We start from the raw sequence: 27,747 nt of genomic DNA on the forward strand, positions 1-27,747 counted from the left end.
TGTCGCACTCAATTATTTTTTGTCGCATTTGCAACCATTTTAGTCACAGTCTGGAGCCCTGAAATGAATGGTGGCCAGAACTTTGAAGGACCAAAAATCACTTAAAGGCAGCATAAAAGTAATCCATACGACTCCAGTGATTACATCCATATCTTCAGAAGCGATATGATAAGTGTGGGTGAGAAAGGGATCAATATTTATGTTAATTTTTTACTATAAATTCTCCTCCCTGCCCAGTAGGTGGTGATATGTATGAAGAAAGCAAATCAGCAAAAACAAAAGATTCTCACCCACATTTATCATATAGTTTCTGAAGATATGGATTAAACCACTGGAGTCATATGGATTACTTTTATGCTGTCTTTATGTGCTTTTTGAACTTTCAAAGTTCTGGTCACCATTCACTTGCAATGTATTGACCTACAGAGCTGAGATATTTTTGTAAATATCTTTGTGTTCAGCAGAAGAAAGAAAGTCATACACATCTGGGATGGCATGAGGATGAGTAAATGATGAGAGAATTTTCATTTTTTGGTGAACTATCAATTTAAAAGAGAACCAATCACCTTATTAGCAAAGGCCTAAACAAGCAAAATTATCATACCGCTTTTGTTTTTATTGGTGATTTGACTATAGCTTTGTTATTGAAATGTTAGCTTGGTAAGCAGGTTTTTATTTTCTTCTTTACTTATTCAATGAGATGTATTTGCATGACTCGTGGAAATAGCTGCTCAGGGCGTTGCCATGATGGCAGAGTGGACTGACTTACTCAAAAAAATAAAAAATAAACTTTGAATGCACCGAGCAGATTTAGTTGGCCTCTCACTGCTGTCTAGGTCAAAAGTACAATATGTAGCCATCATGTTATTTTTGGTAATCTGCGAATGTTAATTCTGCAGAGAGCAAAATCTCACAATCAAGGGTCTTCAAAGTCGTTGAGAACATATTTTACATTAATACCTGGTTTGTGCTCACTGCCACCATTGTTTTATCCTTTGAGCTGTGTTCAGTTGATTTCCTTGTACACACACACTGATTACAGATGAAATGCTTCCTCACAGTAGGTCATCTCATCCTAATCTCCTCATGCTCTGTGTGATACATGAAGAAATTGGTGACTGGTCCTCATTTATAGGCTGTTTTTAACTCTCCTTACACACTTAAAGTTTAAAAAATAGATTAATTTACAGATTTGCACAGAATGATTGTAATGATGCATTTAAACCGAATCCACCTGGTTAGCTTAATTGGGATCTTCAGCAGCACACAATAAATTTTAGCTAGAGGACATTTACAAGATGTTTTCCTGACATTTATTTAGTTTTGCTTTTGTGCCTGGAGGCAACAAGAACACACTGTCTGTTTTAAGGGTTTCTGTGAGTGATTTATAATGGCACACATAGCCATGGCAACCACTTCAGAAGCATTTGAGAAAAATGTTGTCAAGCGGCGGATGGCAGCATGCTATAAATGTGGCCCTTCTGGTCTCCTTTGGATGAATCTTACAAAACATGTCAAGAACCAAATGGCCATGCCATCCCAAATCAAAACAAAGAAATAAGAAATGTTATTTAGCCTAAAGATAATGAAGCCTGTTTTTTTTACCCTTAAGATTGTATGCATTGACAATTTGGCACATTTTCTGCCCAGTTCCCATTACTGTAATGCAAATCAGTCAGATTACTGTAATGTGAACAAATAATGACATATTGTTTAAATTGTAAATTATTTTATACAGCATGGTAATATGTGCTGTACAGCCCTTAATTAATGCGGTTTTTAATAAAAAAAAATCATTGTGTTACAGTAAATAAATTGTATTACAGTAGTGAGAATCTAATGAGAATCACCATTCAATCAAACTGAGGACATTATGAATTACAAACAAACTCAAGTAAATAATAAGTGAAATGCTTGCATTACATGTATTGGTAATGAGAATTGGGAGGCGGATAATGTCACATGCAAAAAATCTTAATGGTCCTAAAATCGGCTTTTCTTTATGCAAAATTTCATTATAATTATAACTTATTTTTTTATTATTTTGATTTTGGGGTGAAGTGTAACCTAGACAAGTTTTAATTAGATTCACCCGTTTTAGACAGAAGACCACTGTATGCGACTATGCGCTAACCCTTACCTGTCAGCTCTTTGTGCAGTTGAATCAATCTAAAGTTGGGTTGGTGTTATTTTTAAAGCAAATGAAAATAGGTTAGTTTACAAAATGGGAGTAGAGCTATTTTCTACTTCAACATCCGTTACATGGTAAAGTACTAATGTTTGCAGTTCATTAAACATTCTTGAGGTTACACCTTTTCAAGAGTCTTTATGAGGTGTTTCTTGTGTTTACAGACTCTGTTGTTTGAAGAATGACAACCCCAGCATGTCAATTCTCCCCACACCTTTTGTACATAGTTTGTCTTTTATTTCCATTCAGGGGGAATGCAGGATTACAATTACATGAAGGGGAACTGTTTGGAAATCACTATGGAGCTCAGCTGCTGCAAGTACCCTCCCTCATCACAACTAAAAACAGAATGGGACAACAACCGGGAGGCCTTGCTTGCCTACATGGAGAAGGTACAACCACTGAATGTTGGGGAAGCTACTTTTAAAGATGTAGTTTTTGAATGAATGCCACATCACCCTGTAGCTCTAGACTGGTTACCCACTTAAGCAGGGCTGAGCCTGGTCAGCACCTGAATGGAAGACCTACTGGGGAAAACTAAGCTAGTCTGCTGGAAGAGGTGTTAATGAGGCCAGCAGGGGGTGCTTACCTTGCGGTCTGTGTGAGTCATAACACCCCAATGTAGTTATGGGGACAACATTCTGTAAAAAGGCACTGTACTTTGGATGAGACATTAAACTGAGGTTCTGACTGGCATTTCTCATAAAGAGTAAGGGTGTAACCCCGATGTCCTGGCCAAATTCCCGATCATGGCCTCCTAATAATCCCTGTCCATGAATTGGCTCTATCACTCTACTCTGTCTTCTACACCAATACTGTAGCTGGTGTGTGATGAGCGTACTGGCGCACTATGGCTGCCGTCGCATCATTCAGGTGGATGCTGCACACTGTTGGCGGTTGAGGAGAGTCCCTTGTTCTCTATGTAAAGCACTTTGAGCGTAGTGTCAGAAAAAGCACTATATAAGTGTAAAATTCATTCATTCATTCACTTAGCATGACAGCATTAAACTTTTTGAATCGTAATACATTTACCCTAAACACAACAACAACAAAACTAAAATCATTTATATAACTGACCCTAATTTATAGCCTTTATTACAAATGTATATAACACACTAAATCCAAAATATTCTCAAACATTTTAAAAACTATAAAAAAAAAAAAAACGGGCAAATGTTGTGCAGGGACTTGGTGAATCTTTTTTTTTTTTTCTTTTACATTTACATGAACAGTCCTAATTAACTGATTCACTTGAATGAATGAGACTTTCCTCCATTACATATGACAGTTTACACAGGAGAGTGTCATTGATTATATCCTGAACCAGTGTTGGGTAAGTTACTTAAAATAAGTAATCTGCTACAAATTACTAATTACTTCTCTAAAAAATGTAATCAAACTTTACTGATTATTTAATCTAAAAAGTAATCACATTACTAATTAATTTACTTTTAAGTTACTCTCTAAACATTTTTCCTAGAAAAGTTTTTGGTTTTGGTCATTCATTGTCGCACACCCTTAAGCTGTCACGGAAACACTAAGACATACATATGAATTCTTATTTTAAATATATTATACATATTCCTTAAGTAATGTACTTAAAAGTAATGAAAGGTTCACTCAGTATTTTTTTTTTCCTTATTTAAAAATGTTTACTTCTAAAGAAATTAATAGTAATTTTGAAACATATGTATAAAATCGTGACCACTCATGTTGGGTGAAAGGTTCAGTCATATCAGTAACCTTATAAAAGCTGTTTTATTCTACATAGAGAGGGTCCCCTCATGGGGGCAGCCATGTTTGCATCATATGACCAGCTGGATACTACTTGCTTAATCTCAGTAACTGCCCTGTTATTGGATATTTCATTCATGGGTTCAATTAATCCTGGCTTACGGTGCATAGTGAATTTCTATGAAGGCATTGGTAACTGAAAACTACTGTGTTTGAATAATGCAGTATCCAGACCACTAGGTGTCAGTGTAAGCCAATGTATGCCACTTTTTGAACGTCAGTAACTGTAAACTGATTTCAAGAATTTAAAATGTAATGTGTTTAACTAAAAAGTAATTTGATTACAGTAACTAATTACTTTGTAATCGGATACACCCAACACTGGCTTGAGCTCACTTGTCTGTAAATCTGCATGCACAATGCAATATGACAAAAAACAGCTGTTTGGTCAAACTACTTCACTACTTGTTGGAAAAAGTAGCTTGTTACTGGCAATGCTACACTATTTTGAAAACCACTGAATTACTGTCACGCTACTGAAAAATGTAGTTAAGCTAGTAGCCTTGCTACTTTTAGTTAGTTACTTCCCAACACTGTGAGTGTACAGTATTTGCAATAAGGCACCAATGCGTCATTTGTTTCTTGATTTGCCAGTAATGACATGCATGCTGTGTTTTTATTGAGCCCTACATGAATGTTGTTGTGGTTTAGTGTTGTCTGAGTTTCCACTTTATTACTGTGTGCGTGTTCAGATTCATATCGGAGTACGTGGCTTTGTCAAGGCAGCCAGGACTGGATCCCCTCTTGCAGATGCAGTGATAATGGTGGCAGGCATTAATCACAATGTGAGCACTGCACGCTTTGGTGACTACTATCGGCTGCTGCTGCCTGGCACCTACAACATCACAGCCTTAGCCCCAGGGTTAGTATAGAATATGCATAAAATACATATGAAATATGTTTTCTGAATCAGTACATATGTGAAAAACTGTATGTAACTTTGTTGGGCAAAATGTATAATTTAACAATTGGCTTCCTTTCAATTCATGAGTTGGAATTTGAATCAAATTTGCCACATCTCACAGGAAGTAAATTGGAATTTGAATTATGACAGGAAGATGAATTCAAAATGTTCAACATAGTCACACAACATAGGAATTTGATTAGTTCAAGTCTTGTGAACAAAACATAATTAAATATAAAATAAAATAAAAATACATAAATAAGTCTGACTAATTGTATTAGTGGTGCTACTATTTTAGCACCACTTAAAAAGTGATGTGTAATTTTTTTCAATGTTAAACTAGGGCTGTAAATCGATTAAAAGAATTTGACTAATCAATCACACAATTTTTATGATTAATCATGGCATATGGTACATTAAAACAAACATTAAATATAATCATAAATATATTTATACTTTGTCTTAAATAACTTGCAAGAAATGAGTTAGTAATTTATTTAAATATTTTAAAGATGTACATGTTAAAATGTACATGAGTTAAATATGTAGAATATATTTTTTTCTCAATTGATTAGACATATTCTCTAAACTAAGTACTCTAAACAGCTATCAAACTAACAAACAGCCATCAACACAGATTTTAATTTTGCATGCAGCATCACAAAATGTTCACCACATTATTTGGATTTTCATTCTATTTTAATTCTACTTCCTTTAATTAAAAATCAAGTTAGTATTATGCATCCTGTTTGCTACCTAAATTCAAACTCGATTCAAAATCAGGAATTGAATTTGAATTTAAAAGGCACACAACCCTAGAATCTACATATCATCAGTATCCTGAGGAAAGCCCTTTGATCTGTGTTTATTATACATCTGATATCTGAACTTTTTTTAGTATAACTAAAAATATACTCTGCCTCTTTCACATTGAAGTGTTGCTTCTGCATGTTTTATGTCTGTGTGTTGGTGTGTTTGCTTTTCTGTAGCTACATTCCAGTGTCTGTGGTTGGGGTGGAGGTGAAAGAGGGCAAAGCCACTGAACTGAACTTCACCCTTGCGGCCGAGACTGATGAGAATCCTTCCACCCCCTCAGTCCCAGAATCCCCCACTGCCACCTCTGTGAACAGTGCGAGTGCAGACAGCAGCAGTACTGGTGTAAACGATGACAGTCTGGGAGAAACAGACAAAGAGCAGAGTTCCAGGCTTTCGGTCCAGCCCCAGGACTTCCGCCATCACCACAACAGCGACATGGAGCTGTTCCTGCAGAAGTTCAGCTCTGAATACAGCTCCATCACACGGCTGTATTCTATCGGCAAGTCCGTGCAGGGGCGTCTCCTGTGGGTCTTGGAGATCTCTGACAACCCTGGCATCCATGAGTTAGGTACTTCCCATCAGTCTTATTTGGCTTTAATTTACACCCATCTTTAGTGAACACTGCTGTTCAGAAGTTTGCCATTACTATGAAATTGTTTTTGAAAGAAATTCATGGATTTATTCACCCAGGATGCATTAAATTGGTCAAAAATCACAGTAAAGACATTTACAATATTACAAATGACTATTTCTATTTGAAATAAATGCTGTTCTTAAAAACTTTCTGTTCATCAAAAAATCCTTAATTTGCAACAATGACAGCTATGTAGACCTTAGGCATTCTAGCAATCAGTTTATTAAGATTTAAGTTTATTCAGGTAAAATGTAATTCCTGCTTTCTGCACCACTTCCCGTGCGTGTGATTGGTGTAAGACTGGCACAAAATTGTCTGCATAACTTCCGGTAAAAGTCAAAGAACTCTGCGAGAACCAACGTCATAAAACTCACACAGAAGACATCTCCACCTAGGACAACACTGATTAGGGACCATAAAACACAAATCACACTCACATCTGTTCTCTCTCTCTTACACCTCAGGTCACTTTAAGGGCACAAAAATCTAAGTTATGACTTTTCTTGTTCTGTAATGTAAAAGGTTTTTGATCATGCATATTTGGTATCATTTGAAAGATCTCATTGCGACTGGTAACACCACCTCAATCCCTTCCAGCAAAATCAAGTCTCTAGTAAGGTTTCAGAGTTTAGTAGAATTCTGTAAGTATCAGTATGTCCCTCCCACAGGAACCATATGGAATTCTTTGTAAACATAAATGCAAGCTTCAAAGAACTTGCTTGCAACCCCCTAAATTGTAAAACCAGATCCTAAATAACATCAAACTCACACATCTGAAATAACAATAGAATCGTTTGGTATTTAGGGAGAGATGACAAAGGAATCAGGGTCTCTGTAGCCAGATGACCACACAGAAAACATTGTGTGTAGTTATCAGGTAATTGCAATTTGAATTTCTTATGTTTTGATAAAATGTCTAAATTTGACTTATTATTGTCTAATTGGAATTGATGAATGTATTATTTTACCTGGTAAATAAATGGTTACATTTGAGTTTATTCTGATTTACTCTGAAACTATTGTCTTTAGTAGATTACGTTAAGTCCATGTTTCCGCAAATCTACAACCAGGTTAGTAGCGGACTAAAGCTCAGTTCTGAGTGGAGCATGGGGCACAGTGACTGAGACTTTAGAGCTCCGACTAACAAATTGGCATTACTTCTAGTGTACTTAAAGTGTACAGGCTCGTTATGGAATTCTGTTTAGGGCGACATGAAGTTGTCGGCCAAGCCTAAATAGGGTGAAGTCTAAACCTCTGGTTATTGTAATATTTTCTAGCAAATGTACATAGGAAACTATGGCATGATCATATAAAGCTATTTTAACTTATGTATTGTTGGTCTACCTTTGTAAATTTTGTGGTCATGACCTCTGGGTAGAGATAGTGTTTACTATCTAAGGGGACTAAACAAAATACTTTTAGATAAAAAGGCAAGCATGAGCAGCCATCTAAATAGTATTTAGTCAATTACTGTTTTAATGACCAATACTGGCGTATTTGTGACCGTGAGATCCGCGTACATGGCCGGCGCGAGACTCTCTAAGCGACAGGAATCTGAATGAACGAGTACAATATAAAATACAGTTAAATATGATGATCAAATGTTAAACCAAATTTAATAATAATAATTAAGATTGGAACATTAATATGTCCTTGGAACTTTTATAATTGGAGTCAGATAAAATAAACGGGGATCATAAAACGAATAATATAGTTATTTAATTGGAACAAAATAACTTAAACTTAATGCGCACGAAAAGACAGAACACACAGGAGACCTTCAGCCACGCCATTGGATGCCACCATTGGGCCAGTGGGTGGCCCCTTACATTGGCTTGTTGGGCTCTTCTTCCAAACCTTAGGATCAAACAGTTTAACCACTCTGACTTGCATTCAACCATCCATAATACTCTTTTCTGATCTTTTTGTTAAATTGATCTAAAAATAAAAATGCAATTTTAAATAGTCATAATAATTTAAAATATGAACCGGGTTCTACAAATGCTCTTTTTCATTTAACAATGAGTAGCGTGAAGTTAATTTACCATTCAATCTACTACAAATTATGTATCAAGTTTTTTAATTTGCAATCATAGCTGGAAATTACAGTATACTACTGCATGAAAACTATGAATTCACACACTTTTGCTTGAAAACAATGGCATATGGTACAAAAACATTATTAATTTGTTCGATGCTTCCAAGATTATCACAAGTCATTTTTGCTATTTCAACAAAACATTATCTATGTCAGCCAGCTAGATAACATTAAAGGGATAGTTCACCCAAAAATGAAAACGCTCTCATCGTTTACTCACCCTCATGCCATCCCAGATGTATATAACTTTCTTCTGCTGAACACAAAAGAAGATTTTTAGAAAAATAATTGTAAAAATATCAATAGCTTTTTAGGACCGTACAATACAAGTGAATGGTGGCCAGAACTTTGAAGGTCCAAAAGCATTTAAAGGCAGCATAAAAGTAGTCCATATTTCTCCAGTGGTTAAATCCATATTTTCTGAAGTGATATGATAGGTGTGGGGGAGAAACAGATCAATGTTTAGGTCCTTTTTTAACAATATATCTCCACTTTCACTTTCACATTCTACTTTTGTTTTTGGCGATTCGGATTCTTCATGCATATCGCCATCTACGGGGCAGGGAGGAGAAAAGACTGTATTTTTTAAATATTTAAATGACATTAGTGTACTTATTACGATATAGCATTTCTTCAAGAAATGCATCTTTCCCTGCAGGCAGCTGAAAAATTTGGGAAGATATGGGGTGGACATTTCTTTAGTGCTGGCTCAAGTAAGAGCAGGGGAGTCATTACACTGATAAGTAAGCATCTACAATTCAAATGTCTCAAACAGATTAAAGATAAATTAGGAAGAGTCATTATTGTTTTAGCAGAAATTCAGGATGTGTAAAAATCTTGGTCTTACAGATATTTGGAGACTTTTGAACCCATCTGGTAGGGACTATACATTTTTTTTTAATCAGTCCATAAGATTTATTTTAGAATAGATTTTTTATATATATATATATATATATAAGTCCCTCATTTCATCTGTTGTTGACTGCTCAATTGGAAACATCTTAGTCTCAGATCACACCCTGGTGAGTTGAGGTATTGCCACATACAGAGAAAAATAAATCATAGAGTTGGCTTTAATGTAACCCTTTTGCAAAATCCTGAATTTCAACAAATGTTAAAGGCCGAAATCAATGTTTATATGGAGACCAACTGGTCCTCGGTATCCTCTGTGGGCGTGGCTTGGGAGGCACTTAAGGCGGTTCTTAGGGGTCGGATCATACAGTATGCCTCATTCATCAAAAAATCCAAAGCACGAGAACTTGTGGAATTGGAAGGGAATATTAAAAGTGCCAAGGCAGAGTTGAAGCACCGAATGTCGTCTGATGGCCTCAGAGAATTGACCCGATTGAAATACAGATATAACACTATTTTGTCGCGGAAGATGGAGTTTTAGCTATTCAGGGCAAGACAGTCATACTTTGAGTCGGGGGACAAAGCAGGAAAACCACTGGCTAGATTTATAAAGCAGAGAGAGTCTTTTTCTACCATTCCTTCAGTGAAATCTGCTGGTGGTGAAATTTTTACCTCGGCCATTTATATTAATAATGCTTTTAAAGAATTCTATCTTGATCTCTATAGTTCCACGTCTTCGTGTACTGATGAAGATATTAGAAACGTTGTGGAACCATTAGAACTCCCTACACTGACGACTGAGCAAAAAAAATTCTCTTGATTCTGAGATAACATTAGAGGAGCTTGGTGAGGTAATTAAGACCTTGCCTACAGGCAAGGCTCCGGGGCCAGACGGCTTTGCCGCTGAATTTTTTAGATCTTATGCTACAGAATTGGCTCCACTTTTGCTAGAAGTTTAACGGAATCATTAAAGAATGGAAAGCTTCCGTCAACCATGACACATGCCTGGATCAGTCTGTCTCTTAAAAAGGACAAAGATCCAAGGGAGTGTAAGAGTTACCGTCCAATTTCCCTGATCCAGCTAGACGTAAAAATATTGTCCAAAATTCTGGCTAACTGATTAAGTAAAGTTATGACATCTCTTATACATATAGATCAGGTGGGGTTTATTCGGGGCCGTAGCTCTTCTGATAACATTAGGCGTTTCATCAATATCATGTGGCCAGTGGCGAATGATCAGACTCCGGTCACTGCCATCTCACTTGCTGCCGAAAAGGTGTTTGATATGGTAGAATGGGATTATCTTTTTAAGATTTTGTAAATATACAGGTTTGGGAATACTCTTATTGGATGGATTAAGTTACTTTATAGACACCCGGCAGCAGCAGTGTACAGAAGCAAAAACAAAAATGCCTTAGTGATTAAACTTTTGAACAGTATTTTATTTCTTCAGACTGCTTCTCAAGTGAACTGCCATCTCATCTTGTCTCACCAGGTGAACCAGAGTTTAAGTATATTGGAAACATGCACGGCAATGAGGTGGTTGGTCGGGAGCTGCTTCTCAACCTCATTGAGTACCTGTGCCGTAACTATGGACGTGACCCTGAGGTCACCAAGCTTGTCAACTCCACTCGAATCCACATCATGCCTTCTATGAACCCGGATGGTTATGAAGTGGCCCAAGAAGGTAAGGCCATGTCGGCTCATTTCATCTGTGTAAAAGCCTGAAACGCTGCTTTTCCTTGACCAATGTTTTTACATGTGTTATAAGGTCACATCTCTGACAGAAATAGATAAAACTTATTTTATTTTTGGAAAATATAAGTGGGAAAATAGTAATTAAAACTTGTAAAATGCTCTTTTTTTGTGTACAGGAGATATCAGTGGCATCCATGGGCGTAACAACTCTAACAATTTTGACCTGAACCGCAACTTTCCTGACCGGTTCAGCCTAGTCACTGATCCCAGACAGCCAGAGACCATTGCAGTCATGAACTGGGCAAAGAGCTACCCATTTGTGCTGTCTGCCAACCTTCATGGAGGCAAGTCATTTATAGTGGTAGCCTACTATTTGATTGCAAGAGTGCATTAAACATAGACATATAATCTCTTTCTCTTTTTTGCTCTCAGGATCTTTGGTGGTGAACTATCCATTTGACGACAATCTAGAGGATGTTATCAGATACAGCAAGTCTACCGATGATGATGTATTCAGGATGCTGGCTCTCGCTTATTCTCAGGTGAATATGAATGTCTCACTGAACTGGTTATCAGTGCACATTTATGCATGATTAATATTATGTTTATAAATAGACAGATTTAGCTAAAGGACCAGCCAGTGCCACATCCTCTGTGTCTTTTTTTTTTTTTTTCAGGAAAACTCACAAATGCATGATGGTTACCCCTGTAAGGAAATGGATCCATACCAAGAGTATTTTCAAGATGGCATCACCAATGGTGCTGCATGGTACAACGTTCATGGTGAGAACAAGCTAACTTGTAGATAGGGCTGTCACGATTATAAAATTTGGCCGACGATTAATTGTCAAACAAATAATTGCAATTATAACTCTCACGATTATGTCGATTAGTTGTCACCAAATTGTCATGCTTTTGTCATAGGTGTATGTGTGTTTCATAAGCCTTAAGAAGTCATTTATTAGGGCCCAAGCACTGAAAGTGCAGAGGCCATATTGTTCTTCTAAGGTTTATTATTATTATTATTAGGGCCAAAGCACTGAAAGTGCGGAGGCCCTATTGTTTCTCTAAGGATTATTATTGTTTAGGGCCCAAGCACTGAAAGTCCGGAGGCCCTTTTGTTTTCTAAGGAATATTAGGGCCCAAGTACTGAAAGTGCAGAGACCCTATTGTTCTTCTAAGGATTATTAGGGCCCAAGCACTGAAAGTGTGGAGACCCTATTGTTCTTCTAAGGATTATTATTATTATTTTTTTATCTGCCATTAGGGCTTGGCAAAAGTTCATACATGGGCATGTAGAGGGGGGTTCTGTAGCACCACCTAGAAGATGGGCATGTTCGGGGGGGGGGCTCTGTAGCACATCCCTTTTGAGCTATAGTCACCAAACTTTGTACAGACAACTTTCGCACTGACAAAAGCTCCACCCAACAGGAAGTCGGCCATTTTGGATTGTGAATGCTCTAGAATTTGAAATACTCCTCCTAGGGGATTCATGTTACAGGTACCAAATGTGGGTGACATCATGCCAAAACATTGACGATGCTAAATTGCGAACAGATTTTTGATATATTTGCCATGGTGATGCGATAAAGTAATGTCAGAAAATGGGAAACAGGAAGTGTCTTCTATCTTCTGCGTGCATCGTGTGATTTACATCAAAATTGAGCTGTATGTTTGGCCTTGCAGGCTGATCACATTGATGAGGCTATTGTGGGTCACGGTCGTAGCGCCACCAACTGGCGGAAGGAAGTGTGGCACTTTTAACAGACTTTGAAATATCCCTCTTATCTTTACCTGAATTGCTTCAAAGTTTTTTAGAATAATGTCAAGACAGTGCAGATTTAAAATTCTGAAGGGATTCTTGGTATCTTAAATAGTGTTGCCATGGCAATGCATTAAATGGCATTATTCTTTTTTATGTATATTCATATGTTTTTGGGGTACTTGGCATGCTTGAATTTTCATGATATTTTGCACACATATCAGAGTTGTTTGCCATTTGGCCTGGGCAAATGTTAACACATGGGCGTGGGCTGGGAGCTCTATAGCACCACCTTTTGACAAAAGTGTTGGGGTCAGCTTCTTCTACGGTCACCAAACTTGCTACATATATTGTTCTCATCAAGCCAGACAACTTTCAAAATTACAGTCATTTGCTCCGCTCAACAGGAAGTCAGCCATTTTGGATTGAATGTGCATTTTTTGAGAATTGCAGGCCCAGAACTTTTGAATACTCCTCTTAGGGGATTCATGTGATTGTCACCAAATTTAGGCAATATTATGCATTGAAGATTCTGTGTTGCGAACAGATTTTTGATATTTTGAACGGTGTCGCCATGGCAAAGCAATAAATTTATGGCGAAAAATGGAAAACAGAAGTGCCTTATACAGTATCTTCTGTGTGCATTGTGTAATTTTGATGAAAATTCAGCTGTATGTTTGGTAATGAGGGATGATGACATTGATGTGGCTATTATGGGTCACGGTCATAGTTCCACCAACTGGCGGCTGGAAGTATGGCACTTTTAACAGACTTTAAAATAGCCCTCCTATGTTTACATTAATGCTTCAAAATTCTTTAGAATAATGTCAAGACACTGCTCATATAAATTTGTAAAGGGATATTTGATATCTTAAATATAGTTGCCATGGCAATACATTAATTGTTATTAATCCTATCTTCTTATATTCGGGTGTTTTTGAGGCACTTGGCATGCTTAAAATTTCATGAAGTTTGCACACACAGCAGAGTCGTCGACCATTCAGACTGGGCAAATGTTCACACATGGGCATGTGGGGGGGGCTCTGTAGCTCCACCTCTGTAGCTGTTATTAACTCCACCCAGCAGGAAGTCGGCCATTTTGGATTTTTTGAATATTGCAGTCACTTAACTTTTAAATACTCCTCCTAGGGGATTCATGAGACTGTCACCACATTTATACAACATTATGCCAAGACACTGAAGATGATAAATTGTGAACTGATTTTTTGATATATCGAATGGTGTTGCCTTGGCGAGGCATTAAATTAATGGCAAAAAATGGGAAACAGGAAGTGTCTCATCTTCTGTGTGCAGTGTGTGATTTAGATCAAAATCGAGATGTATGTTTAGTCGTGGGGGCTAAGCACATGGATGTGACTAATTTGGGTCACGTTCATAGCGCCACCACCTGGCAGCAGGAAGTGTGGCTCTTACAACAAATATTAAAATAGTGCTGTTATATTTACTCAAATTGCTTCAAAATTGTTTAGAATAATGTCAAATGCCAAATGCATGTGTCCACCTTGCATTATTTTCCGAAAGCCACCGGGTGGAAATGGACCCATGGTGCTTGGGCCCATCATCACTGCTTGCAGCTGTATTTCATATTTAACTTCTTAATGATTTCCTTTAAGGCTTTAAAAACTTATGAATGACATTTAAAAATAATATTTTAAATAAGTCTCTCTTTTTGGTCAACTTGGTCAATTTTGCATTTACACTGTTGTTGTTGGAACCCAGCCAACCTGAATAGCTGATTAAACAATTGAATGTTTGAGTGTTCAGTTGAATGAGACAGTCAAACAGGCTGTTCATTCCCTTATTTGGACAGTGAAATGTGATTGAAATTTAAAGTGTACAGTTATCTCAAATAACCACGGTTTGATCAAATAACCACAATCAGATGAATATTTAATAATCTCGACAGGTCTACTTGTAGAAAATATTTATTCAAGAAAAATAATTAATTGTTATTATTTCAAGATTAAAGTTTTATGGGGGCCTGGGTAGCTCAGCGAGTATTGACATTGACTACCACCCCTGGAGTCACGAGTTCGAATCCAGGGTGTGCTGAGGGACTCCAGCCAGGTCTCCTAAGCAACCAAATTGGCCCGGTTGCTAGGGAGGGTAGAGTCACATGGGGTAACCTCCTATTATCGCGATTAGTGGTTCTCGCTCTCAGTGAGGCACGTGGTAAGTTGTGCGTGGATTGCAGAGGGTAGCATGAGCTTCCACATGCTGGGAGTCTCCGCGGTGTCATGCACAACAAGCCACGTGATAAGATGTGTGGATTGACTGTCTCAGAAGCGGAGGCAACTGAGACTTGTCCTCCGCCACCCGGATTGAGGTAACCGCGCCACCACGAGGACCTACTAAGCAGTGGGAATTGGGCATTCCAAATTGGGAGAAAAGGGGATAAAAATAAATAAATAAAAAGATTAAAGTTTTATTTCAGTTAACATTATATGACAAAAGTAGTTTATAAAATGAAAATAAGAAATGTTGAATGTAAGCTATAGATGCATTGTGTGCTTTTCAATCAGGGGGAATGCAGGACTGGAATTATTTGAACACTAACTGCTTTGAGGTGACCATTGAACTCGGCTGTTATAAGTACCCACCAGCAGCAGACCTACCAAAGTACTGGGAGCAAAACCGTCAATCACTTCTGCAGTTCATCCATCAGGTCAGCATTTATTAACAGTTACTCCATCTAGCAGTCTTTCTTATTCTTTTTATTTACATTTATCCTGTTGCTCACCATATATAATTATTTTTGGGTGTGTAGGTCCACCGTGGAGTGAAAGGAATGGTGATTGACAGCAAAGATGGGTCTGGCATCCCCAATGCGACCATCACCGTGGACACAATCAATCACCCCATAACATCAAACATTGCAGGGGACTACTGGCGCTTACTCAAGTCAGGACCATACCACCTGACTGCCTCTGCCCAAGGGTAAGAGGACCTTTGGTGCTGTTAGCAACTCAGAAATTGCACACTTCCCCTTTAATATATCAAGGGTTATGTATTAATAATAAATAATAACTCAACTTAAGGGGTCATATCATGAGGAATCAAATTTTCCCTGACCTGTTGAGATAAAAGATCTTGATGTACTATGAAAACATACTTTCAGTATCAAAACTATACTCAAAAAGGGTAAAATGAGGAAAAATTGCTCTAAATATCTTTCTGACGGACCCCAATGTTAGGATAGAGTGTATAAAATATATATGGTTTTTTTAAATAGCAATTTTTATTTATGCATAATATACCTTATTATTCTACAAAAATTATCGTTCTTGTGTTCTTGTTTGTTTGTGCTGCTGTCCTTAAGTTTCATGCTATTTGTAACATTCCACTGACAAGATTTCACTCATAAATGGCTCCCTTTTTTCCCATCTTTTCAGCTACACCTCAGTTAGTACCTATGCCTTTGTGCCTGAAGATGGAGTAGAGATTGTTAATTTCACACTGACCCGGATTCACAGCAGCGTAAATGGGCGGACGATGGAAGATGCCACCCCAATACAGGATCCCAATGTGAAGGAGTTCCAGAGCCTCATCAAGCAACTGTCAGGAGGATCTGGTCTAGATGAGCTGATCAAGAACACTCCCACCCAGAGCAGCTTCCGCTACCGAAGATACAGCGAAGTTTCAGAGTTCCTGCGTGGTCTCACCTTAAACTTCCCAGAGATTACCTTACTTCACAGGTACAGCACATTATGCTTTGAGGTCTTTTGTTGTTTTTTTGAGCATCTGGACACAAACATTGTGTTTTTTAGATGGTGTGTCAAGTTTTAAAAACGTGTCTTGAAACCCTTGCATTCAGTTTCGTTCCATTGCACTTAGTCTAGCCATTTTTTATGGAAGTATTTTCCAGGCAATTTTCTTTTTTCTTTTTTTTTTTTTTTTTTTTTTTTCTTTTTTTTTTTTTTACCATTTCTTCGAACACCGCCACCCTGCCCAACTCTATGCACCACTCCTGAAATGAGGGAGCTCCAGCCGACATCCATCCCCTAATGATGACCTGCCTGCCGATCATAACACTGGCTAGGACCCAATTCTTTATGTATTTATCCCCTATATTAATGACCGCCCCATTGCCTATAATACAGAGTCTGGGGCAAAATGAAATTTGAGTGTCCAATACGTCACACATAAAACTCTGAACCCTCAACCAAAAATCTTGGATCTTAACACACCACCAAAAAACATGGGTTGTGTCCCCATCTTCTGATTGGCATTGCCAGCAGGTGGGTGTGTCTTTAAGACAATCTAGAGGGGGTCCAATAGAATCGATGTAAAATCTTAAATTGCATAAGGCGCACCCTTGTATTTCTAGATGTAGACATGATGTTTTTTGGAATCCTAGCCCACACTCCCTCCTCAAATACAAAGTTTAAATCTTTCTCCCGTAATCTCTTGAGGGAAGTTGAGGCTCCGTCCCCCAGACTCTGAATTAGCAGGGAGTAATACACTGATACCTCATGACCTTTTCCAAAAGTAGTAATCACCACTCCCAGAGTATCCGCTGCTCAAGGGGGGTATATGCTACTCCCAAAAATAGTACAAAGCAGGTGGTGCAGCTGTAAATACCTGAAGAATCGAGACCTGGGGATCCCAAAATGTTGAACCATATTTTCAAAGGATCTCAACACTCCACTCTCATATATGTCACCAAGCGTATTAACCTCCCTCACAATCCACTCTGTCCAGCAGAAAGGGGTCTTATTAATACATAATTTTGGGTTCAGCCATATGCTCGAAGCAACATTTAAATAAATGTCAGAGCCAAAGCTTCGTATTTAATCCAATTAACTCTGTATACTGAGAATTTAGAAAAAGAATTAATAATTCTGTGGAGACAAGGCATAGATCTAGTGGGGTCGGAGACGAATAATAAAATATCATCTGCGTAAAGCAAAAGCTTATGCGCCATACCTCCCACCACCACCCCTGGAAAATCCTCCGCCTTTCTTATCGTGGCTCCTAATGGTTCCAGGGCAAGACAGAACAATAATGGGGAAAGAGGGCAACCCTGCCGGGTGCCCCTATACAGAGTAAAATCATCTGAAATTAATCCATTTGTTTGTACCGCCACTACCGGTGTCTATAAAGTAACTTAATCCATCCAATAAAAGTATTCCCGAACCCATATATTTCCAAAATTTTAAAAAGATAATCCCATTCATCCATATCAAATGCCTTTTCGGCATCAAGTGAGATGGCAGCGACCAGAGTCTGATCATTCGCCACTGACCACAAGATATTGATGAAAAGCCTAATGTTATCAGAAGAGCTACGGCCCCGAATAAACCCCACCTGATCTATATGTATAAGAGATGTCAAATATTTGACAATATTTTAACGTCTAGCTGGATCAGGGGAATTGGATGGAAACTCTTATACTCGCTTGGATCTTTATCTTTTTTAAGAATCATACTGATCCGGGCTTGTGTCATGGTTGGCGGAAGCTTTCCATTCTTTAATGATTCCGTATAAACTTCTTGCAAAAGTGGAGCCAGTTCTGTAGCATAAGATCTAAAAAATTCAGCGGCAAAACCATCTGGCCCCAGAGCCTTGCCTGTAGGCAAGGCCTTAATTACCTCGCCAAGCTCCTCCAAGGTTATCTCAGAATCAAGAATCAAGCTTCTTTTTATGGGGTGCCCCAACCCATTCACATTCCACATGGAGAGAGACAGTCCACTTATATTAACATTTGACATTTTGACATATAAGAAAAAATAAACCGTGTGTCAAAAACAAGATTAAAATGAACACATTCCAACATTAGTGCAACCATCAAAACCCAAACATCCCCCAGAACAAAACAAACAGAAAAAAGATAAACGTGCGCATTAACCCCGCACAGGACAGCGCCAATTGGCATCCATCCCTCCAAGCTCAAACAGTCCATGCACGCCTACTAGAACCCCCGCGACAGCTTTGCCATCGGATTGTTCATGTCCGGTGTTTCTATACAAATTTTGTGAGACAATTTTTTGAAATTTTTTTTGGACTCCTGCCAATAGGCGGAATAAACACAAAGAGCATGTAGATTCATCCATAAAACTGTCCTGAAGGTGTGACTCTACAAAATAAACTCCAGCCGCTAGGGGGAACCTGCAAAAAAAAAAAAAAAAAAAAAAAGGCACGCAGATTTCTCAAACTGTCAAGCGAATGTTCAGTGAACCAGTCCACTCGGCTGCAACATGGGTGCAAGCAAATGACTTACTCACTCCAGTGACTGTGCAAGAAATAGTCCACAAAACAAACTCCAGCTAATAGGCGGAATAAGCACAAAGAACGTATAGATTCATCCATAAAACTGTCCTGAAGGTGTGTTGCTTTACAAAATAAACTCCAGCACAAAAAGAGCATGCAGATTCTTCAAACAGTCAAGTGAATGTTCAGTGAGCCAGTCCACTCGGCTGCAACATGAGCACAACAACCCACTCATTCCATTGACTTTATGAAGGACACCGCTTGCTGTGGACATGTAAATGTTTTACGGCCATCCTTAGCATCTGTTCTCAATTTGGACAGGAATATCAGTGCAAACGCAACTTTCCATTGATGTAAAAGTTTCTTGCATTCTTTGAATAGATCACGTTTCTCTCTTGTTGAATTCACAAAGAAAATGCTGTGGTTCTTCCAAGAAAGCCTTCCTTTACTTCTCACCTCGCGTAACACCAGATCTTTATCGGATGATCTCAGAAATTTGGCCAGAATTGTTCGGGGCCTGTCTCCCTCTGCGGATCGCCAAGCAGGAACCCTGTGAGGTCGCTCGATTTCCAGCTTATGGCCTGCTATGTTGAGCAGATTCCGAAAGAGCCCGTCCAAGAATTTCACCATATCCTGTCCCTCTTCGCCCTCAGGAATTCTGACAGTTCGGACGTTATTCCGCCGGCTACGTTTCTCCATGTCCTCCAACTTCTCCCAGACATGCTCCAAATCCACCTTGGTTGCTAGCAGATTAGCAGATAATTCCCTCTCTGATGACTCCAGGTAATCGATCCGTTTCTCGACATCCCCCACTCTTGTAACCACATCAGTGAACTTCGCCTCCATGGCAGTGATCGATCGACGTATCAACCTTCATCAGCATTCCGCACCTCTCCGACTAAATCGACTCCCAGGCTCACGGCCTGCTCGGGGGCGTCAGTTTGAGCACGTAAGTGTCTTTTAATGTCTCCAGAGCCCGATGATTTTGAATTCTTTGACATATTGTCCTCCTAGAACAGTTATGGAACAGAGTGTATCAAATCTCACCGGTTTATGTCATTAAAAGTGTTAAAACTAGCAAAGTGCGCAGAGCTCGCCATTCACACGTCCGATCCTCGCATGCCATCACGTGACTCGGCAATTTTCAGAACAAATTGCAAATTGTATTTGCAATTGCGTTTTCTATTTGTAGACGCATAAATTGTGACAATCCAAATGCAATTGCATATTACCGCTTGCATTTTTTTCTGTTGCAGATTGAAGATCCAAATCAGATTGAATAAGCTATATTTACTTGATAAACATAAGTTTACATTGGCAAAACATTATCCAACATTATGCATACAACACGTCATATGCTGCAGTTTAATTTAGATGGTTCAATTATGCTTGATGTATAAGCTCTTATGATTGTTTCTCTGACTTTTTCCTCTTTCATTTCTTTAATACACTGTGTAGCATTTTTCATACTGTCCCAAATTTTTCAGAATTGGGGTTGTGTGTGTGTGTGTGTGTGTGTATATATATATATATATATATATATATATATATATATATATATATATATATATATATATTATATACACAGTGCATAAAATGGTTCAGTTCCTCTCGCATAGTTTCACTTTCTCTCACGGACACTTTAGATCTCTTTCGTGCACACCGGGGCTCTCTCGCGCGTTTGGCATTGGTTCAATCTCTCTCGCGCAGATTATTTTTTACGTGGACGCGCTGGGTCTTTCTCGCGCATGTCCAAACTCTCCCTCACCGTTCGCTCCACTTTTGTATAGTACCGTGCCTCATAGTCCTACTAATAACACGCCCCACAGTATAAACTCCCACCCCCAACACTGATTGACAAGTGTCTGTGTAAGGCATCAGAAATGCAAGTGCTAAGGGAATTGCGATTCCATTTGAATTTTGGCAGGCTCCATACGGGACGCAGAGGAAGTGAAATAGCAAACAGGGTAGTTGCTTTTGCTATTTCGATATGACAGGGTCATAATTCGTAAGACATGTCAAAAGCAAAAAAAAAACTTTGCTTTTCCATTTAAAATTTGGCAGACATTTTACGTTCGTGTAAACGAAAATGCAAACGGCAATATGCAATTTGCAATTGCATTTGAATTATGTCACAATTTATGCATCCACAAATAGAAAATACAATTGCAAATACTATTTGCAATTTGTTTTGAAAATTGCCCAGAAAATACTTCCATAGTTTTTTAATGCAAGAATCTAAAGTAAACGATCCCTTTGATCAGGATCAGGTAAACCCAAAAATTATACAGGGCTTCCTTTGTCCAGTCAACTAGTCATTTAGTGGTCTGTCATTTTAGGTCAAGAGGATCGTTTGTTTCTTTTGTTATGAATTAAAAACTGAAATCCTGCTAGTAATCAGAATTTTTACCAAATGTAACTGTAACCTAATTACATTGGGGGTTTATGTAACTGTAACGGATTACAGTTACACTTTTTCTTTTTATCCTGATTACTGTACGTAATGCCGTTACAAGTATTCCGTTACTCCCTAAGCCTGATCTTATGGGACTTGTGAATCCTTATAACAATTCTCTAAATCTTTTCTAAAATTCTCTGGTGAGTTATTCAAAAACCTGTGCTATGACTTTCCCTCAGAGAACACCTATTAAATTGAACAAAAGTATGAGTCATTTTATCTGATCTCTAAAGACAAGCCTTAACTAAATTGTGTGTGTGATGATAAACCCTGAAGGGGCAAAAGATCTTTCAGAATGATTGATTAATACAGTTGAAGTCAGAAGATTACATACACTTAGGTTGAAGTCATTAAAACTCATTTTTTAACCACCCCATAGATTTCATATTAACAAACTATAGTTTTGGCAAGTGCATGACATGAGTACTTTTTCCAACAATTGTTTACAGACAGACTGTTTCACTTTAAATTGACTATATCACAATTCCAGTGGGTCAGAAGTTTACATACACTAAGTTAACTGTGCCTAAGCATCTTGGAAAATTCCAGAAAATGATGTAAAACCTTTAGGCAATTAGTCAATTAGCTTCTGATAGGTTAATTGGAGTCAATTGGAGGTGTACCTGTGGATGTATTTTAAGGCCTACCTTCAAACTCAGTGCCTCTTTGCTTGACATCATGGGAAAATCAAAAGAAATCAGCCAAGACCTCAGAATAAAAATTGTGGACCTCCACAAGTCTGGTTCATCCTTGGGAGCAATTTCCAAATGCCTCAAGGTACCACGTTCATCTGTACAAACAATAGTACGCAAGTATAAACACCATGGGACCACACAGCCATCATACCGCTCAGCAAGGAGATGCATTCTGTCTCCTAGAGATGAACGTAGTTTGGTGTGAAAAGTGCAGATCAATCCCAGAACAACAGCAAAGGACCATGTGAAGATGCTGGAGGAAATAGGTAGACAAGTATCTATATCCACAGTAAAACGAGTCCTATATCGACATAACCTGAAAAGCTGCTCAGTAAGGAAAAACCACTGCTCCAAAACCCCCATAAAAAGTGCACATGGGGAAAAAGATCTTACTTTTTGGAGAAATGTCCTCTGGTCTGATGAAACAAAAATTTAACTGTTTGTCCATAATGACCATTGTTATATTTGGAGGAAAAAGAATGAGGCTTGCAAGCCAAAGAACACCATCCCAACCGTGAAGAATGGGGGTGGCAGCATCATGTTGTGGGGGTGCTTTGCTGCAGGAGGGACTGGTGTACTTCACAAAATAGAAGGCATCATGAGGAAGGAAAATTATGTGGATATATTGAAGCAACATCTCAAGACATCAACCAGGAAGTTAAAGCTCGGTCGCAAATGGGTCTTTCAAATGGACAATGACCCCAAGCATACCTCCAAAGTTGTGGCAAAATGGCTTAAGGACAAAAAAAAGTCAAGGTATTGGAGTGGCCATCACAAAGCCCTGACCTCAATCCGATAGCCGAGCAAGGAGGCCTACAAACCTGACTTAGTTATACCGGTTCTGTCTGGAGGAATGGGCAAAAATTCCAGCAACTTATTGTGAGAAGCTTGTGGAAGGCTACCCAAAACGTTTGACCCAAGTTAAACAATTTAAAGGCAATGCTACCAAATACTAACAAAGTGTATGTAAACTTCTTACCCACTGGGAATGTGATGAAAGAAATAAAAGCTGAAATAAATTATTCTCTCTACTATTATTCTGACATTTCACATTCTTTTTTCTTTTTTTTTTTTTTAATCCCCCTTTTCTCCCAATTTGGAAATCCCAGTTCCCACTACTTAGTAGGTCCTCGTGGTGGCGTGGTTAACTGTATTATTTGTCTCTCTAGCTCAGTGCCAGGACTCATTTTGGGAAATAACAGTATGTACAGAACCAAGTTCAAGGTCACCAAGTTTAAATTACAAGTGGGGTATCTCTTAGGCAAGTTTAAACATTTGGTTTGTAACAGTCTGTGATATACAACTTGTCAGTTTATAGATTAAAATATGTTATTGGTGTAATTTGAATATGACAGTTGCAATGATGTGATAAATTGGATAATGATGTGAAACCACATGCAATTAGGAAAGCTGTGCAAATTTTCACACAAAATGTTCTTTTGAGGGCAGGCTGGTGTTTTTGCTTGCATATTCCACATTCAACATTCTAAAAGAAAATCGTTTTTTTTTTGTTTTTTTTTTTTTAAATACGTCAAGTCTTGGTCAGAGTGTGGAGTTTAGAACTATCTGGGCTTTGGAGATCTCCAACAACCCCAGAGTCCAAGAACCATCTGAGCCCAAGATCCGGTTTGTGGCAGGCATCCATGGCAATGCCCCAGTGGGCACTGAGCTGCTTCTGGAGTTTGCTGCCAGTCTCTGCATCAACTATGGCAAGAATGCAGCCATCACCAGGGTGAGATGCAAAAATGACCCCCATGATTATTACTGTATGGTTATGGTTTCCATTTGGGAAAAAATGCCTAACAAAAGAAAACAAATGAATTAAAGCAAAAGTATGTAATTTCTGCACCACCAAACGAAATAGCAAAAATAATGATAATTTTCAAATAGGTTTGGTCTACAAACAAGTACTCCCACCCCAAAACTCACCATTGGTAGAGCCATTGTTGCTATGATGGGCTGGTCGGGGTGCTCAAACAAATAGAGCAATGTTTTGAGAGCAACACAGAGTCAGAGTGTTCACACTTCAGGCACTTACAATGGAAATGAATGGGGCCAGTCCATAAACATTTCAAAAGTATAGCCACAAGACAACAATATGTAAACAGTGTGTGCGTTAAAATGATTTTAGTGTGATAAAATAACTTACTAACATTTTCTGTGTAAAGTTATAGCCAATTTTACAACTTTATTGCCATGATGATAGAATGTCAATAAACCCTAAAATGGCTGTATAAAAATTACGATTTAAACAACTTTTGAGTTTAAATAATACATGAGTTTCAAAAGAAGAATTAATGTAAATGTTTTTATAATATTGTACATTTCTGCCTTTAAACCCTCCAAAAATTGGCCACATTCACTTCCATTGCAAGTGCCTTACTGTAACCTTGACCTTTAATTTTTTTTTAAGAAAAGGAGGGGCAAGTACATTTTTTCATTGTTGTTGTAATCAGCATTATGCCAAAAATGCTGTTGATTGATCTTAAATTGTATTGAACCCAGAATATTCCTTTAATAGGACATATCTCTCTCAAATATTGCAAAATGATGTTTGTAGGATGCCGACAAATATTATATTTTATTTTACATAGTAGGATGCACTTCGCAATTTATGGACTCTCTATTCTCTCTTTAGCTAATAAATGAAACCAGAATTGTTATCCTGCCCAGCATCAACCCAGATGGGCGTGAACTGGCAAAAGAGAATGACTGCGCCTCCACTGCTGGCATGACCAATGTGCACGGCAAAGACCTTGACAATGATTTCTTCCGTAAGATTGCATTCAAATAATACCTTGCTTATTATTGCTAACATTGGTGGTGATTTGTGTAGCCCACTGTTTGGTCCACGTGACAGTCTCAATGTGGTTTATGTGGTTTTCTGTAGGTAATGCATCTCAGCCTGCAGTAGAGCCTCAACCTGAAACACATGCTGTAATGGACCTGATACAGGAACGAGGTTTCACTCTCTCTGTGGCTCTGGATGGAGGCTCTTTATTGGTCACGTACCCATATGACAAACCAGTGCAATCTGGTATTTTTGTACTCATTCTCATCAATAGATTTTTTACCCATATATTTTGGAATCAATGTCCTGATTTATGTGTTGTGTTTCTTGCTTCTCAATTGCAGTTGAAAACGAGGATACATTGAGATACTTGGCTACTGTGTATGCCAGTCACCATCCCACAATGCACTTGGGCAATACTGGATGTCCAAACAGCAGCCCAGGTATGCTGACCTCTTCATTCTGTTCATACTTCAGATACTTGTACAATTTTTCAGGTTATAAATCGTTTGTCTTTTTTTTTTCCTGACTCCCCCAGTGGGCAACATTCCTGATGGTGTACTCCGAGCAGCTGAGTGGCACAGTCACATGGGCAGCATGAAGGTAGATTGTGTACTACACCACCGAAATTGACAAAAATGCAAAATTCAAAATATGGGGGCAAAAAAATGCACCGCTATGAGTTCCTGTTATTTTATTAATAATATCTGATATAGTTACAAAAACATACATCATGATTTTCATTTGAATTACACAACATTATTTGCAGCGAGCCGTCCGTTGTGCAAATGTTGCCGAGTCTACTGGCGGATCATCTCAAATTTTACCCGCACAGACTGGCACTCCAATTTACTCGCTCCGCATCAGTTCGGTGTCGTACTACCACGCTAATTTCCATGACCGTTCTCTTCTCTCATTCAAAATAAACTATCTTAGTGAGTAACACTATCGCTCCCTGTGCTGTATTACCCTGCTTATTGGCCTATCTCACTTTTTGAAAAGCCTCCTCACCTGCTAGATATGTTAAATAACCCTAATGTTTAATAAACTTTCATTCAATAATACTGCTGCATTATATTAGTTTTGTAGGCTAAGTTAACTTAATCGCCATAATATTTGGAAATAGGTAATTGATGGGAAAAAAAAGTGATCCCGGGTTGCGTTTCAGTCACTATGCACATTATTCAGTGTAGAGATCAGGTAGGCAATATATAATTATTGAAGCATGCCTGTTGACATTGTAACTGAAATATTCCCAAAATAATGTTTTATTTTTTTTAATTTTTTTTCCCAATTTGGAATGCCCAATTCCCAATGTGCTTTTAAGTCCTCGTGGTGGCGTAGTGATTCGCCTCAGTCCCATGGCTTGTTGAGCGCGTTGCCATGGAGATATAGTGCGTGTGGAGGCTTTATGCCACCCACCGCGGCAACCACGCCCAACTCACCACGCACCCCACCAAGAACGAACCACATTATAGCGATCACGAGGAGGTTACCCCATGTGACTCTACCCTCCCTAGCAACCCGGGCCAATTTGGTTGCTTAGGAGACCTGGCTGGAGTCACTCAGCGAACTAGCGAACCCCAGGGGTGGTAGCCAGCGTCTTTACCACTGAGCTACCCAGGCCCCAAAATAATTTATTTTGAATAGAATCAAAATTGGAATCTAATTGAATCAAATTAAATGGGAAAATCAATGCCCATACCCAACCCTACAAATATTAGTTTAATTTAATTGGTAACAGCCTACAGTATCTCAGTTGATTCAATTAAAGTATTTGACATTAAAGGATGACACAGAGTAATTTTTAAAGTTAGAAAAAATTGCCCCTGGTAATCAATTCCGGATATTGCCCCCTTAATGGAAAAGTAGATTTCTGACCTTGCCTCTCATAATGATCCTGACATGTATTCCACTGTAGTACAGCTTCAGTTCAGCCAACAGTATCTAAAATCAGTGTTTCTCAAATGGTTTTGTTTCAGCACCCAGATTTTACATCTGTATCAAGTGGCGATCCAAGACAGTACCAACATTTTATCATATAAAAGTAAAAACAAAAAACAATATGCAAAATAATTAACAGGAACTATATCTCTTGAATTCCGATGGTTTCATGCTGTTGGCAGCCAGTAATTCACAACTTAAAACATATTGTGGTTTAACCGTGTTTAACCTAGTTGCAAGTGAACTAGGAATGGGCATTTTCGAGTAATTTTGTAGTCGAGTACTCTAACCCACAAAAAACTAGTGATCGATTACTTATAAATTGCAATGTAAATTACAAATAGTATGACACGTACTTGAAATTTATACTTTGTTTTATTCACATACCAAGAACAGTTTCAGAATAAGCTAAATTCAACAAACAATGCTTTTCTTTTGGAGGGAAAAATTAAATGAACAATATGCATTAATAAAAAATAAAAATAAAAAATTATAAAAAAAGAACAGTAAAAAAAGCTTTTGCACTCACCCAGAGCCTACAGAGAAACCAATACTGATGCCATTAGGCGAATGCACATATATACACTTTGAGCCTACATAAAATGTTATCAAATTTTACATGTTATTATTCAGAAAAACAAGTGGTGAAATTTGACTTTTTATAAAATGCGCTCTGCCCGTTTCCAGAGATTAAATGCACATATACACATACTGGTCTGATAAGCTTCTGAGTTTCTTGTACCGCTTCGCATTTTCTTTCCACCATAAAAGCAGATCCTCGTTCATTGGTTTGTATGACTCCAACAAGAACCGAATATCAGTAGAGTAGAATTCAGTAAGAATCAAAATATTACAAGTATTGCCACACTTGGCTTTGCTTTA

The 27,747-nt window shown here is 38.2% G+C and overlaps 1 protein-coding gene across 1 annotated transcript in view; it reads left to right on the plus strand.

Annotated features, from left to right (window-relative positions):
* Positions 1-27,747, plus strand: part of LOC127421877 (carboxypeptidase D-like) — a 39,520-nt gene that overhangs the window by 6,455 nt on the left and 5,318 nt on the right. The window contains exons 3-17 of the mRNA XM_051665065.1: positions 2,438-2,580; positions 4,675-4,844; positions 5,876-6,270; positions 10,782-10,973; positions 11,161-11,328; positions 11,417-11,526; positions 11,662-11,767; positions 15,290-15,432; positions 15,535-15,704; positions 16,160-16,462; positions 23,667-23,862; positions 24,769-24,904; positions 25,021-25,167; positions 25,266-25,364; positions 25,460-25,524. Coding sequence (XP_051521025.1) covers positions 2,438-2,580; positions 4,675-4,844; positions 5,876-6,270; positions 10,782-10,973; positions 11,161-11,328; positions 11,417-11,526; positions 11,662-11,767; positions 15,290-15,432; positions 15,535-15,704; positions 16,160-16,462; positions 23,667-23,862; positions 24,769-24,904; positions 25,021-25,167; positions 25,266-25,364; positions 25,460-25,524 — 2,543 coding nt within the window. The remainder of the gene's footprint in view (positions 1-2,437; positions 2,581-4,674; positions 4,845-5,875; positions 6,271-10,781; positions 10,974-11,160; positions 11,329-11,416; positions 11,527-11,661; positions 11,768-15,289; positions 15,433-15,534; positions 15,705-16,159; positions 16,463-23,666; positions 23,863-24,768; positions 24,905-25,020; positions 25,168-25,265; positions 25,365-25,459; positions 25,525-27,747) is intronic.

This window comes from Myxocyprinus asiaticus, chromosome 31 (assembly GCF_019703515.2).
Source record: "Myxocyprinus asiaticus isolate MX2 ecotype Aquarium Trade chromosome 31, UBuf_Myxa_2, whole genome shotgun sequence".
In the NCBI taxonomy this organism is placed as follows: domain Eukaryota; kingdom Metazoa; phylum Chordata; class Actinopteri; order Cypriniformes; family Catostomidae; genus Myxocyprinus; species Myxocyprinus asiaticus.